Consider the following 14780-nt stretch of genomic DNA (forward strand, 5'->3'; position numbering starts at 1 on the left):
CCATGGCTGAGCTTGCCACTATCAAAGATCAACTTCTGAATGATTGTTATGAATTGTTATAAACTGTAACTAAAGTGTTAGAGGATATTTTACCTTAACTTTTCAAGCTTTTCACCATCAGGCGATAAACACTCGTTCGTGAATAATTTGCTGACAGTCAGCTTAACCTGTCATGTACGAAGATGATAACATGTTGCCTTTCTTAAATGACGTACTTCATCGTGACCCAGCAAATTTCACTTTTGCGTTGGGCACATGCAGATAACATGCTAAAACTGTCTTACATCATAACTCTTCAAATCAAACCTAACATGGACCAAAGGCACTGGGAATTTGTTTTTAGATAATGCATTGGGTTCATAAAAAACAGGTTTTCAAGTGACTGTGACGTGCATCATTTTCTATTTCCCTTGACCAAGCTTTTACTAAGTTTATGAAGAGTATTGATAATCTCTACCAAACTGAGATGATTGCGGCAGAAGAGTTCATTTTTGCTTCCTGGTCATTGCACTTCAACATTTCATAAAACCAGTCATTTCACAAGATCTCCTTTTACATGTAAAACTAAATTCCCATTAAGTGTACACGCTCTCTGTGACTCGGATGATCGTCCTTTCCTTAGCATGGACATCAGATATACCGTAGATTTGAAGGTCTGCAGTACTGGCGTCAGCGCCTTAGTGGACAATAAAAATAGAGTTAATACGGTAAGAACTTAAAGACTGACCTCTTCAAAAATAACTGAATAAACAACCAAACTTTACTACTGGAACCTGGGATGGTCCAGTCAGGAGGGTGTGCAACAGAATTGTATCAACAGTTGTAACAAAGGTCATGTGAAATGGTTGTATTGTATCCCTTGCTGATTAGTTTATTGCAGTTTTTACTTACCTTATGTCTCAATTGCTAAACAAGGATGGAATGATTCGAGTAAAAAACCGCTCTCTTCCTATCCGAATTTCTTTTTGGGAACAAGTGAGATGAACAAATGAAGCTAAAGAGTTGCAGAGCTTTACGTCAGTCCTAAGCAGCTTGTGGATGCGAGAACGGCAAAAATTAATATAGGAGGCACAGGTGTGGTAATTATCAAGTAGAATACTATTGGACCATAGCACAATTCAGACTGAAGATCAAGGTGCGTAAAAGATATTTGCATCGAATATTGCAGGTAATACTAAGTTCGACTTAATCAAGTACGGAATATCAAAAGGAGGGTGTTCCGTTTTTGCATTAGCCAAGAGTAGCATTGCAAAGCTTATTCTGGAGGACCCAATGTATACCTTTCTCTTTCTTTTTTTTCGCAGACAAGTGGAGGACCAATGGCTTCAGCTCACTTTTAGCAAACCTGTAAGATGGTCAGAAATGCATGGCTTCAAGCTCCCTACCACAAAATTTGAAATTGTTTATTTTGTCATATAATTATCATTCACCCAGACTCAGACTTACACAGATGGACAAAGGAATCCTTGTGACATAGACCAGATTCATGAGGTCCTTCTTATGCCTTTCACTTGCCCGATTTAAGTCTTGGATCTGATGAAAGTTGTCAGAGTACTAATCACTAACCATCTTGATCTTTCTGGCTCAAGACTGGATGAGGTTTCAGAGGCTTCCTATCCCCTTTATTAATATTGCAAACAAAAACTGCTTTCTTTCTGAAGGGGAGAAACTTTATGGTGTGTCAGTACATTGCCCAATAATGTAATGTCCTTTAAATGCTTTACAATCATCCCTTGACAGTAATCAGTTGTAAATTTCTGTAGGTAGTTTTATACAGAAAAAAAGAGACATGTTAGAGGAACTGTGTTTTACTTTTTTAAAACATGCATCTGTATATGAAAATGTCATGTAAATATATGCTGATGATTGCAAATTTTATGCTGGAATTGGATTTGGAGCTGTTTTCTAATGAGTTATATGGCTTTTTAAACATCAAGTATATATGACATGTTAGTGTCACTAGAAGACAGTTTAATCCACCATTAGAGACAATAACTTTTAGCACCTCCAAAGTGCCGTGATTAGTGAATTTTAATACCATACGTTCTTTACCAATGTAAGGAGACCTGTGGTCGTCGTAGAGGAAGAGCCACTGTTCGTGCGATTTTTGGCAGGAATCGGCGGTAATATCTACCATTCCCATGAATTCTGCAAAATAGGCCACTTTTTGTCTCGGCATAAGGGCAAAAAACTACTAACAGGTAGTTGGCTAAGCATGTGGACGGAAAGCAGGTGAAAGACTGAACAGTCGTGTGACCACAAAGTCGCATCGTGATTGGCTGATGAAATCTGGTGGCTAACCAAGAATTCGATAGAGGAGCTTCGATGCTGGGCACAACCAACAGAAATATTATAGTTACATCAAGCCATCACTGTAGGGAAGCAAGTTTTTGTTTATTACCAGCTCTCAGTTGCGTGCAGAAAATGAAAACACGTCTTTACAAAACGTGTAGCCCCTCACAATGTCCCAAGAAGAATTCCTGTATCATTTAAGCACACCTTACTAAGCATTAAAACTGCTATCGTCATCTAGAAGTTGAGGCCATGCTCTAACACAAGGCATTTTATGGCAGGGAAAGCCCTAGTAGCTACTCTGGGGTGACTGTTTGGTCCCCTTGACTATTCTGCATTTCTTTTCTGCATGGTGGGTTGCTACTTTCACCCCATGTTCCCAAAGAGGTTGTTTCATATAAATCAACTGGCACTTTCAGGTTTCTTTTAAATCACTTCCTCTAAAGAACACTAACCAGTTTTTATAATTCTTTATATTTATGATTTAATCTATGTAAGGTGTGAAAGTATAAAGCATTTATGTATGGAGTAAATGTTCTTTAAAAATTACTAGAAATTTATTTTCATCTATATCCAAAATATGACAAAATGCTTCTTGTATTATTAGTCATTGCGATATCAGATTACATAATTTGACCAATTTATAAATATTTTCAGTGCATAATGCACTCTTTTATGATGACTGATTTGATTCATGAAATTAAGGCTGTCAAGCCAAACACTAGGGCACTTTCGACCATCCCGCACTAAGACTGAAAAGATGTAGTTGGACAGTCTCCTTCCCAGCAAGTTTTCTATTGGTCGTGTTGTCACAGCTGCTGAGGCTTATAAATGTCTTTATTTGATTCCGAAAATTTGCCTTTTCCTCTTATTTTCTTTCTGTGACTTCCCCTTTGCCTTACAGCCAACTTCGACAGTGATTGGTTCCATAGCTACAGTCCTGTTTACTGATGTGGACGGTCCGAATCCTGGGTTGAGTTACAGTGGAATAATCCCTGTCATAGGTACTGAGCTTTAACATTGAATTACAATTCGAGCTGAACTTATATATATATATATATATATATATATATATATATATATATATATATATATATATATATATATATATATATATATATATATATATATATATATATATATATATATATATATATATATATATATATATATATATATATAATATATATATATATATATATATATATATATATATATATATATATAGTGCACGATATAATAATAAATTTTATTTGAGCTCAAGGCCATAGACATGGAAATACAGAGTAGAGATAATAACATACACACAATCTGGACACGTGGAATAGCATGCATTTTACCATTGTTATCATTATCATTATTTCTGCTGTCATGTGTGTATCATCATCTTATTTTTATTACTATTATTTAACTTCAGACGTGAGCATCTTTAGGAGGGGTTACCACATCCTTTTTTTCTTTATTTCTGTTTTTACATAAATGTAAATGTGATATATATATATATATATATATATATATATATATATATATATATATATATATATATATATATATATATATATATATATATATTATTACGATCTCGCCTCTCGAGATCAACAGGTTCTTAAAAATAATAAGCAATTGGGCTGTAATGACTGACGAGAGGTGACAAACAAAGGAGGGAGGAGTTGAACAATACCAAAAAGTGACCTTAAAATTAATTTATTTACAAATTATATACATAATGTACAGTTGAGTCAGGTTCAGAAACTAAACAGCACAAATAAATGATTCAGTGATATAAAATAAACAAACTGAAAATAAATTAACAAACAACACTAAACAGGCATAACAAACATAGCATGAACAGACAGCATGACAAATACACAGGCAGCAAAATAATAATGAAACAATACACAAGCGGCATAATAAATACACAGGCAGCATAATAATAATGAAACAAATACACAAGCAGCATAATAAATACACAGGCAGCATAATAATAATGAAACAATAAATACACAAGCAGCATAATAAATAATACATTAAGCATTATTACAGCCAGAGTTACATAAACATCCAAAGACGAAGCTGCAACACAGGAGCACTGCAGGACAACAAAGACAGAGCCGAAACGACAACCATCTCGTCCTCAAGCACAGTGCTGACGTCCTCCTCCAATTACGATGACCATGACAGAGCCGACACGGCAACCATCTCGTCCTCAAAAAAAACTCTCCACAGGTCTGCTGCCGGGACCTGACTCTCAGGTACGGATACCTGCTGCTGCTACTCCAACTGGCTTGCTGCTGCCCTCAACCTGCCTCGTTGCTGCTACGAACCTGACTGACGAAGTCTGACGCCGTTCAACAGACGTCAGCTCGCCAGTAAGAAAGACAAACAAAAACAAAGGAGGCAACAACCCACTAAGGGAACAATCGGCAAACGGTTGTTCCTTAAAGCTCAGTACCTATGACAGGGGTTATTCTGTAAGGACTGGGGTTTGAGTGACATACTGGCTGGGCGTTTACTGGTTTATTGGTTGCTCCTTACTGAGATAAATGTACAGAATCTTCGAAGATGTTATTGATGCGTGCGAGCGGTAATGTAGCGCCACACACAGACAGGTAAAACAGAGATAAAAGGTTCAGACATCTGTGTTTGTCGGCAGACAAACAGATGGCAATATCAAGACATGATTAACATACAGTGATGAAACATACATCAGTGGAAAGGCTAGGAAATTCTACATATGGCCAATGGCTTGAGATTCAAGACAGATTAATGGATACAATGCAGTAGCATAATATATGTGAAATGGAGAGACATTTGGCGTCTTCACAAACAGAAACACACACACAGTTTGATACAGAAAATTCGTTGGAACATTATGAGCACATGATTAGAATGCTTGCATGGCAATGCAAGTAGTGGTGATTGTACATACATTAAGACAACAATGCTTAGGGAGAAACAGACGGAAATATTGTATGGTTGAAATCGCGTTCCTGTAGAGAAAGAAAACGAGACGCTCCTGTTTTGTCCTGTCCACTCCGATGATGACGATTGACGAACACACAAAAACACACGTGTTTGGAAGAGATAGCGTCGGGCTCTTACAAATACTCTCCCCCAAGACGTGGGTAATGTCTGATTGTCATTGTTTGGAAGAGACGGCGTCGGGGCAACGGGCTCTTACAATGTTCCCCACAAGCGATGCATTGATGCGGAAATTGTCTTGCCGACAATTGTAGTTGGCTCGAAGGGCTTGGGCTAGGGGCGGGTAGGAGGCTGAAGGGCGGCACCGGCCAGCAGGAGCTCGAGGAGGACGGGAGCGGGTTGAAGGGTGACGTCGGATGATCCTTCGGTGGCCGGCTCGAGGGCTGAAGGATGGCGGCGGCTGATCCTTGGTATCCAGCTCGAGAGGGGCGGCAGCGGCTGAAGGATGACGTGGCTGGTCCTTCGTTGGTCAGCTCGTCCAGTACGAGTTCGGGGGCGGCTTCAGGTTTCCTGGAGGAGGCATCCAGGGCGCCAGTGGTGGGGTGGGTCATCTCGGAGGGTCGGACTTCTACTGAGAACTCAGGAACGGCAGGAAGCAGCGAGGCAGCGAATGGTCTGTTGGCGCGTGGGTCGTCATCTTGGGTCGGCCGGGTCCTTCTGGTCACTCCAGGGTCACCAGTGTAAGGACTGGGGTTTGAGTGACATACTGGCTGGGCGTTTACTGGTTTATTGGTTGTTTCCTACTGAGATAAATGTACATGTTGTTGTTTTAGATTTAGCTGGCCTTGTGCCAGCACGGGCTCTTGCTCCTAGAGCAGCCCGTAAGAAATGTACAGAATCTTCGAAGATGTTATTGACGCATGCGAGCGGTAATGTAGCGTCTACACACAGACAGGTAAAACAGAGATAAAAGGTTCAGACATCTGTGTTTGTCGGCAGACAAACAGATGGCAATATCAAGAGACATGATTAACATACAGTGATGAAACATACATCAGTGGAAAGGCCAGGAAAATCTACATATGGCCAATTGTTTGAGATTCAAGACAGATTAATGGATACAATGCAGTAGCATAATATATGTGAAATGGAGAGACATTTGGCGTCTTCACAAACAGAAACACACACACACACACACTTTGATACAGAAGATTCGTTGGAACATTATGAGTACATGATTAGAATGCTTGCATGGCAATGCAAGTAGTGGTGATTGTACATACATTAAGACAACTATGTTTAGGGAGAAACAGACAGAAATGTTGTATGGTTGAAATCGCGTTCCTGTAGAGAAAGAAAACGAGACGCTCCTGTTTTGTCCTGTCCACTCCGATGATGACGATTGACGAACACACGTGTTTGGAAGAGACAGCGTTGGGCTCTTACAATTCCACTGTGACTCAACCTTTAGGGTGTCCTGCATATGTATCTTTTACTGATGCTATGCCTCTTACAGGATGGGAGGGTGTGTCCTATAAACTAGCCTCTCATGAGGCACAATTTAGTTCAGTTCAATAAATAAGGAAATTTAATACAATTAAAATCAAGCTCAGTCAAAACAGGTCTATTGTCCCTCAGCTTCTACCACTGGCTGCAGAGTAAATAGCTTATTCTTGAATAAAATAAACATATGAAATGTTGAATGAATACAGAATATAACAGTATAAAAGAAAATATTTTAATATACCTTACAGGTATAATAAAAAGGCAAAAACTTGTTACAGTTCTAAAAGGTTACAGTTCTAAAGGGTAACAGAACCATTTTATTTACATCCAATCTGCTCTAAGATTATGAAAAATGTAAAAGCAAAAAAATTGCTTCATTTAAACCTTTACAATGCATAATTCCTGTCCCCATCATTCGATTTGGCTTAATAATAGGTACTCGGTTTAGTACACTTATAGCAATACATTCCTGATCTAGGCTAACCTGGAAACACTTAATTGGAATAATTGTCAACATCCTTTTACCTTGATTCATAAAATCATTGTCAGGCTTCAGTATGCTAACCAGTGTTACAAAGAGGTTTGATCCCTCTGGCTCTTATCATTTTTATATGCTGCGATTTAATGCAATATATAAATAAAAGATTTCCGTTTCAGTAGAGTTTTTTTAAATCTCAGTAGCTTTGTGTTGCTGTGTGCCACTTGGCCTGTAGTATTGTGTAACTACTGGGTCACATGTTCAAAGCAGCTTGCTTATATGCACACATTCCGGATATAAACAAGCATTTCATGATTCTGCTGCTACCTTGCAGATCTCGAATATGACATTTTAGGAATTCATATTAGGGAAACAAACTGTACTTTCAAAATGTTATGGCATCTAATTCTTTCCACCAAACTTCATGCAAACAATTTCTGGAGATATTTTTCTGTCTATCTTGACTTCTGATGTCACATTCCAGTAACAAAACTTAAAACACAAAAAAAAGTAAAATTTTTAAACTACTCTTTATTGGTTAAAATTAAAATTCAGTGGTGGGATAAAAGGGCTTTCATTGCAGCGATGGCTCAGTGGTTACCACTCCTTCATTGAGTTAAATGCACTGCTGGTGCAAGGGCGTCAAATGGCCTCTCCATTCTTGTGTTTCGCTCCTCATATGTACATTAATCACATCATATATGTTACATTTTATTATTTCAGATTCTTTATGAATCTCATTGTATGCATCATTGTACGGCCTTTCCGCCGATATATATATCTGCCTTTTACATTTTCTTAATGCATTACTGTATATGTTTTCTTATGCCTGTTAACAAACACAATTTCTGTATGGATGCAGTGGGGGTCCTCAGGTCGCCCGCTACCTTTCCATCCGCTTTCTTCATTATAAACACCTGTCGAGAATAATAAAGAATCAGTCTTTCACTTCTGACATTTCTTGAACCTCACACTGGTGACCCCCGAGTGGCAGGTAGCGCGGTTTTGGCCCAGCCATTAACGTAATAAAAACAGCCGCAGCCTACCATCAGAAGCCTTTAGCAGACTAATTACGGCATCAAAGTTTAGGCCTCTGATAGCTCCCTCCCTGGTGGAAACCATGCCATTAACGGACTAAATACGGCATACCCAAAAAGGGCATATTTTGGCACTTCGTTCAACCACTCGAACAGTCAGCACCATCAACTACGTCCCCGGCAGGAAGAACACAGTATCCGACGCCCTGTCAAGAGTAGAAAACAATTCCCTTCACCTCGGCATCGACTATGAAGACCTAGCAAAAGAACAAGCAGCAGACCCAGAGACGGCAGACTACAGAACGGCAGTGACAGCTCTTAAGTGGGTATACGTGCCCTTAGGAAACTCAAACACAACTCTCCTCTGCAATCTGGCATGGCATCAGCAAGGACGTCCAACAGTGGGCAAGGAGCTGCATCCCATGCCTGACAAGCAAAACATCCCGGCACACAGAGTCCAGGGTCGGCGACTTTCCCCAGCCTCGTCGGCGCTTTGGCCACATCCACATCGATGTCGTTGGGCCTCTTCTGCAGTTAGGAGGAGTCAGATACCTCCTGACGATCATAGACCACTCCACCTGCTGGCCTGAGGCAACCCCCATGGAGGAGGCATCTACAGTGTCATGCACAGAGGCCCTCCTCTCCAGTTGGATCAGCCGTTTCGGAGTGCCAGACAGCATCACTACAGACAGGGGTCCAGCCTTCCTGTCAGAGCTCTGGGTCTCCTTGGCACGCCTGATGGGTACAACACTACACAGCACAACGGCCTACAACCCCTCAGTGAACGGCATGGTCGAGAGGGCGCACTGCTCTCGTAAGGCAGCTCTCATGGCACGTTGCACCGACGAGAGGTGGAAGGAACAGCTCTCCTGGGTCCTGCTGGGTCTCCACACCCCACCTGAAAGCACCTCCCCTGCTGAGAAAGTCTACGGAGAGACACTGGTCGTTCCCGGAGAATTCTTCCCGCCAGCGGACGGTGCTGACACCCACCTCCCGAGGTTGAGGGAACTCGCACAGAAGTTCGCGCCCTGCCATAAGACCCTCAACAACAGAACCACCACCTACAGCCCACCTGCCTTACACTCCTGTGCCTATGTCTTCGTCAGGGTGGACGCCCTTAACCAGGCCCTACAGGGGCCCCACCAATCATCAGGTGGGCCAAGGCATACCTCCATGACATCCACGAGCATGAAGATTGGGTCACCATCGACAGACTGAAGCCGGCATTCCTGTTGGACAGCTTAGTATGCGAGGAGGCAGGCAGGTGCCCCAGAGTTCCCCCTCAGTACCTCCCCTCAGACACACCCGCCCCCCTACCAAAGTGGGGTCCGGGGCGGCCCAGGGGACACATCGAGCCAACCCCAGATGTTGGTTCCACCCCACGCCCACAGTTCTCCAGGAGTAGGGGCCCACTCCAACTGCCTCAGCCATTGTGTGATTAATGTTGTTTCATCCAATAATTGCTCCTCTAATTATTGTGTTGGGGGGGGAGTATTTGTAAGGGTGTCAAATCGCCTCTCCATTCTTGTATTTCGCTCCTCATATGTACATTAATCTCGTCATATATGTTACGTGTTATTATTTCAGATTCTTTATGTATCTCATTTTATGCATCATTGTACAGCCTTTCTGCAAATATATATATCTGCCTTTTACATGTTCTATAATGCATTATATATGTTTTCTTATGCCTATTAACAAACACAATTTCTGTATGGACGCACTTGGGGACCTCAGGTTGCCCGCTATCTTTCCGTCAGCTTTCTGCATTATAAACACCTGTCGAGAATAATAAAGAATCAATCTTTCACTTCTGACATTTCTTGAACCTCACACTGGATATTATGTATGTTTCTACGAGGCACTGAACTAGTGAATTTTGTACCTTTCCTATTCAAGTCCAGTAAAAATAGTCTTTAATTTATAATTTGCTAATGATTATATAGAAGTTACTTTATTATAACTTCCATGCATTACACTGTATTCAATTAACACATTTTATATTTTTGTAATTTGTTAATGGTTGTATTAAATAATTTGGCAGCAGACCCTCTTTTAAACAGGTTTTATTGAATATTATTGCTGCTTCAGCTGCATTTATTTTGTAGAAGATTTTTTCTATTTTCCTTATTGCGGACTTCTCTTCATTGGAGGTGCGTGCTAACAGCTCACCTATATTTGTCATTTCTTGGGGGAAAAGTAAAACATCTGGATTCTGCTTTTTTATATATTCTATACAGTTAGAATATTATGACATATAGTTGCTAAACACTTGTTGCCATGATGTTTTGACAGACTCTTCTGCCATTCTCCAGCAGGAGCTAGTAGAGAACTGGCAGGTTGCATAGGTCCTTCCAAATTTATACACGAGCTTCAGCGGGTGTCATGGACAGCGAATTTTGGTTGGGTGCAGTCAAACTTCAAGCCAAATTTTTTGAGGTGAAGCTTGATCCTGACAGATCTTCGCAACCTGGGAATATCACTCATTCCAAGCGTTCCCATTGGCCTGCCGATGATGATGTCATTATTTATTCTTTCTGTCGTAGTCGGGGTTTATCTCGAAGGGCGCCTCGCTCATCAGATCTCCATTCTCAGGGTTGTCATTTTCAGGTATTCATTGGATTTGGTGGGTGTTCGGCATTACTCTTCTCAAATTCGTGGGTAAGAGCAATGCCTCCTGCGTCGTATTCATTGTGGGTTTTCTCTCGGCAATGAGGAGTGCCTCCAGCAGGCACAGACGTTGAGGGTCGGCAGCTCTCCTGATTATACTTATATTTTGTATAATACTGTCACGGGAGATGGAAATATTGTGGGTAGCACGGGCGTGGTTCATGATGGCACCCTCCTGTGCGTGGCAGGAGATCCTTTTTGAGAGACACATCGTGGCCATTCCAATATAAATGGCGGGGCATCCTCGGACAGGACATACAAATTGGTAGACCACGTTCTTCTGCTTGAGGGGTTCTCTTGCTGGTGGAGAGGGGTTATTCTTCATCACGAGACCACGTCATACCCTCTTGCTGGCGGAGAGGGGTTATTCTTCATCACGAGACTACGGGTACGACGGTTCTTGTAATAAATTACAAGATTTATTTTCTTGCTGTCTTCGGTCGGGGTGATGTTCTCCGTGACGATTTTCTTCATGGAGCTCTCGTCCTCACGGTACTGGGGATGCATCCGGGCCTAATAATATATCTTGATGTCATCTTGGGGGGCAGGTTGTGTGCTCTCACCGCTGTACCATTTTTCCAGGCCAGTTTGAGTTTCTTTATTGATGAGTTTGATGGTGAAACCATTATTCACCAACATTTGTACAGCACGTTCAGATTCCTTGTTAGTGTCCTGCCAGGTGGAGCAGTGGGAGAGGGCCCTTCTAATGAAGGTCCTGACTGTCGTATTCTTAAACCTAGCAGGGCATTCGCTATCTCCGTTCAAGCATAGTCCCAAATTGGTGGATTTCGTGTGGACTGATGTCTTCAAGTTCCATTCCGTCTTTGTGACCATAACGTTGAGGAAGGGGAGCTGGTCGTCTGTGCTGAACTCGACAGTGTAGTTCAGCACACTACATTGCTGGCACGTCTGACGAAGGGCTTCAACCTCCTCCTCGTTGTCTGCTTGAACAAAGATGTCGTCGATATATTGGGCATATTTCTTTGGCCACTGGATTCTCTCAAAGACACGTTCTTCTACAGTGCCCATGTAAAAATTTGCAAAGAGGATGCCCAATGGAGAGCCCATCGCAACGCCATCCTTCTGTCTATACATGTGCCCTCTGTGCGTAGTGAAAGGCGCCATCTTTGAACAGATCTCCAGCAGAGCCTTCAGGGAACCTTCTGGGATGTTCAGTGGGGTCATTGTCGGGTCTCTGTAGACTCTGTTCAGGATAATGTGGATGGTTTCATCCACCGGTACGTTGGTGAATAGACTCTCTACGTCCAGAGAGGCGATGGTCCCTGCGCCCGGGGAGTCTCGGATCACTGTGAGGAATTCCACAGAGAACTTCAGGCTATAACAGCTCGGGACTGAGGGGGTCAGGATATGGTTTAGTTGTTTTGACGTAGGTTGGGGCAAGTGTTTGGCTGATGATCGGGCGGAGGGGGTTACCAGCCTTGTGTGTCTTGACATTTCCCTACAGGCACCATAAGAACTTCCGACGCCCTCCAGCCCCTCCTGTTAGCTGAAGCCCTCACGGAGAGAGGGTCCTACGACAGTGGAATCTGCACCTGTGAGATGAGGAAAGCTGCGAAGGAGCTGAAGGAAAAGGAAGGCATCACGGTGCGTCGTGCCGACAAGACAGCAGCTTTTGTTCTTATACATACGGAGGAGTATTTCGACAAATTGGAAGCCATCCTGTCGGACACAATGAAATTTGAGAGGCTGACGAGGAACCCCACCGAAGACATCAAAAGGGAAACTAATAAGATCATCAGCCAGCAATGCTGTCCATCTTCCCCCCATCGCAGGTGACTTTGACCTTGGTTACCTGTATGGGAATGTCAAGACACACAAGGCTGGTAACCCCCTCCACCCGATCATCAGCCAGACACCTGCCCCGACCTAGGCCCTCGCCAAACGACTAAACCATATCCTGACCCCCTACGTCCCGAGCAGTTATAGCCTGAAGTCCTCTGTGGAATTCCTCGAAGTGATTTGAGACTCCCCGGGCGCAGGGACCGTGACCTCTCTGGACATAGAGAGTCCATTCACCAACGTACTGGTGGATGAAACCATCCACATTATCCTGAACAGAGTCTACAGAGACCCGACAATGACTCCACTAAACATCCCAGAAGGTTCCCTGAAGGCTCTGCTGGAGATCTGTACGAAGATGGCGCCTTTCACTACGCACAGAGGGCACATGTATAGACAGAAGGATGGCATTGCAATGGGCTCTCCATTGGGCATCCTCTTTGCAAATTTTTACATGGGCACTGTAGAAGAACATGTCCTCGAGAGAATCCAGCAGCCAAAGAAATATGCCCGATATATCAACGACGTCTTCATTCAAGCAGACAACGAGGAGGAGGTTGAAGTCCTTCATCAGACGTTCCAGCAATGTAGTGTGCTGAACTACACTGTCGAGTTCAGCACAGACGACCGGGTCCCCTTCCTCGACGTTATGGTCACAAAGACAGAATGGAACTTGAAGACCTCAGTCTACACGAAATCCACCAATTTGGGACTATGCTTGAACAGAGATAGAGAGTGCCCTGCTGGGTTTAAGAATACGACGGTCAGGACCTTCATTAGAAGGGCCCTCTCCCACTGCTCCACCTGGCAGGACACTAACAAGGAATTTGAACATGCTGCACAAATGTTGGTGAATAATGGTTTCACCAACAAACTCATCAATAAAGAAATTCAAACTGGCCTGGAAAAGTGGTATAGCGGTGAGAGCGCACAACCTGCCCCCAAGATGACATCAAGATATATTATAAGGCCTGGATGCATCCCCAGTACCGTGAAGACGAGAACCATGAAGAAAATCGTCATGAAGAACATCACCCCGACTGAAGACAGCAAGAAAATAAATATTGTAATTTATTACAAGAACCACCGCACCCGTAATCTCGTGATGAAGAATAACCCATCTCTGCCAGCAAGAGAACCCCTCAAGCAGAAGAACATGGTCTACCAATTTGTATGTCCTGTCCGAGGATGCCCCGGCGTTTATATTGGAATGACCGCGATGCCTCTGTCAAAAAGGATCTCCTGCCACGCCCCAGGAGGGTGCCATCATGAACCACGCCCATGCTACCCACAATATTTCCATCTCCCACGACAGTATTATACAAAATATAAGTATACTCGGGAGAGCCGCCGACCCTCAATGTCTGTGCCTGCTGGAGGCGCTCCTCGTTGCCGAGAGAAAACCTGCAATGAATGCAACACAGGAGGCATCGCTCCTAACCACGAATTCGAGAAAGAGTAATGCCGAACACCCACCAAATCCAACGAATACCTGAAAATGACAACCCTGAGAATGGAGACGGCCCTGATGAGTGAGGCACCCTTCGAGACAACCCCCCGACTACGACAGAAAGAGTAAATAATGACATCATTCATCCTCCGCCCAATAGCAGCCATACTACCGATGATGTCAGTCGGCATGACATCACGCAACGGCAGGCCAATGGGAACGCTGGAATGAATGATATTCCCAGGTTGCGAAGATCTATCAGGATCGAGCCAACGCAGAAATTTGGCTTGAAGTTCGCCGACTGCACCCAACCAAAATTTGCCGTCCATGACCCCCCACTGAAGCCCGTGTATAAATTCGGAAGGACCTATGCAACCTGCCAGTCCTCTACTAGCTCCCGCTGGAGAATGACAGAAGAGTCTGTCGAAACGTTGCGGCTACAAGTGTTTAGCAACTATATGTCATAATATTCTAACTGTATAGAATATATAAAAAAGCAGAATCCAGATTTTTACTTTTCCCCCAAGAAATGACAAATATAGGCAAGCTGTTAGCACGCACCTCCAATGAAGAGAAGTCTGCAATAAGGAAAATAGAAAAAGTCTACAAAATAAATGCAGCTAAA

General features: G+C 42.9%; 2 protein-coding genes across 2 annotated transcripts; both read left to right on the plus strand.

The window, feature by feature from the left end:
* Positions 1–8835: 8835 nt before the first annotated feature.
* Positions 8836–9453, plus strand: LOC136824964 (uncharacterized). Its single transcript, XM_067080950.1, has one exon. The coding sequence runs from the start codon at positions 8836–8838 to the stop codon at positions 9451–9453; it is 618 nt and encodes a 205-aa protein (XP_066937051.1).
* Positions 9454–13093: 3640 nt separating this feature from the next.
* On the plus strand, positions 13094–14167 carry LOC136824965 (uncharacterized). The gene has a single exon (XM_067080951.1). The coding sequence runs from the start codon at positions 13094–13096 to the stop codon at positions 14165–14167; it is 1074 nt and encodes a 357-aa protein (XP_066937052.1).
* Positions 14168–14780: the final 613 nt, after the last annotated feature.

This window comes from Macrobrachium rosenbergii, chromosome 36 (assembly GCF_040412425.1).
Source record: "Macrobrachium rosenbergii isolate ZJJX-2024 chromosome 36, ASM4041242v1, whole genome shotgun sequence".
In the NCBI taxonomy this organism is placed as follows: Eukaryota; Metazoa; Arthropoda; class Malacostraca; order Decapoda; family Palaemonidae; genus Macrobrachium; species Macrobrachium rosenbergii.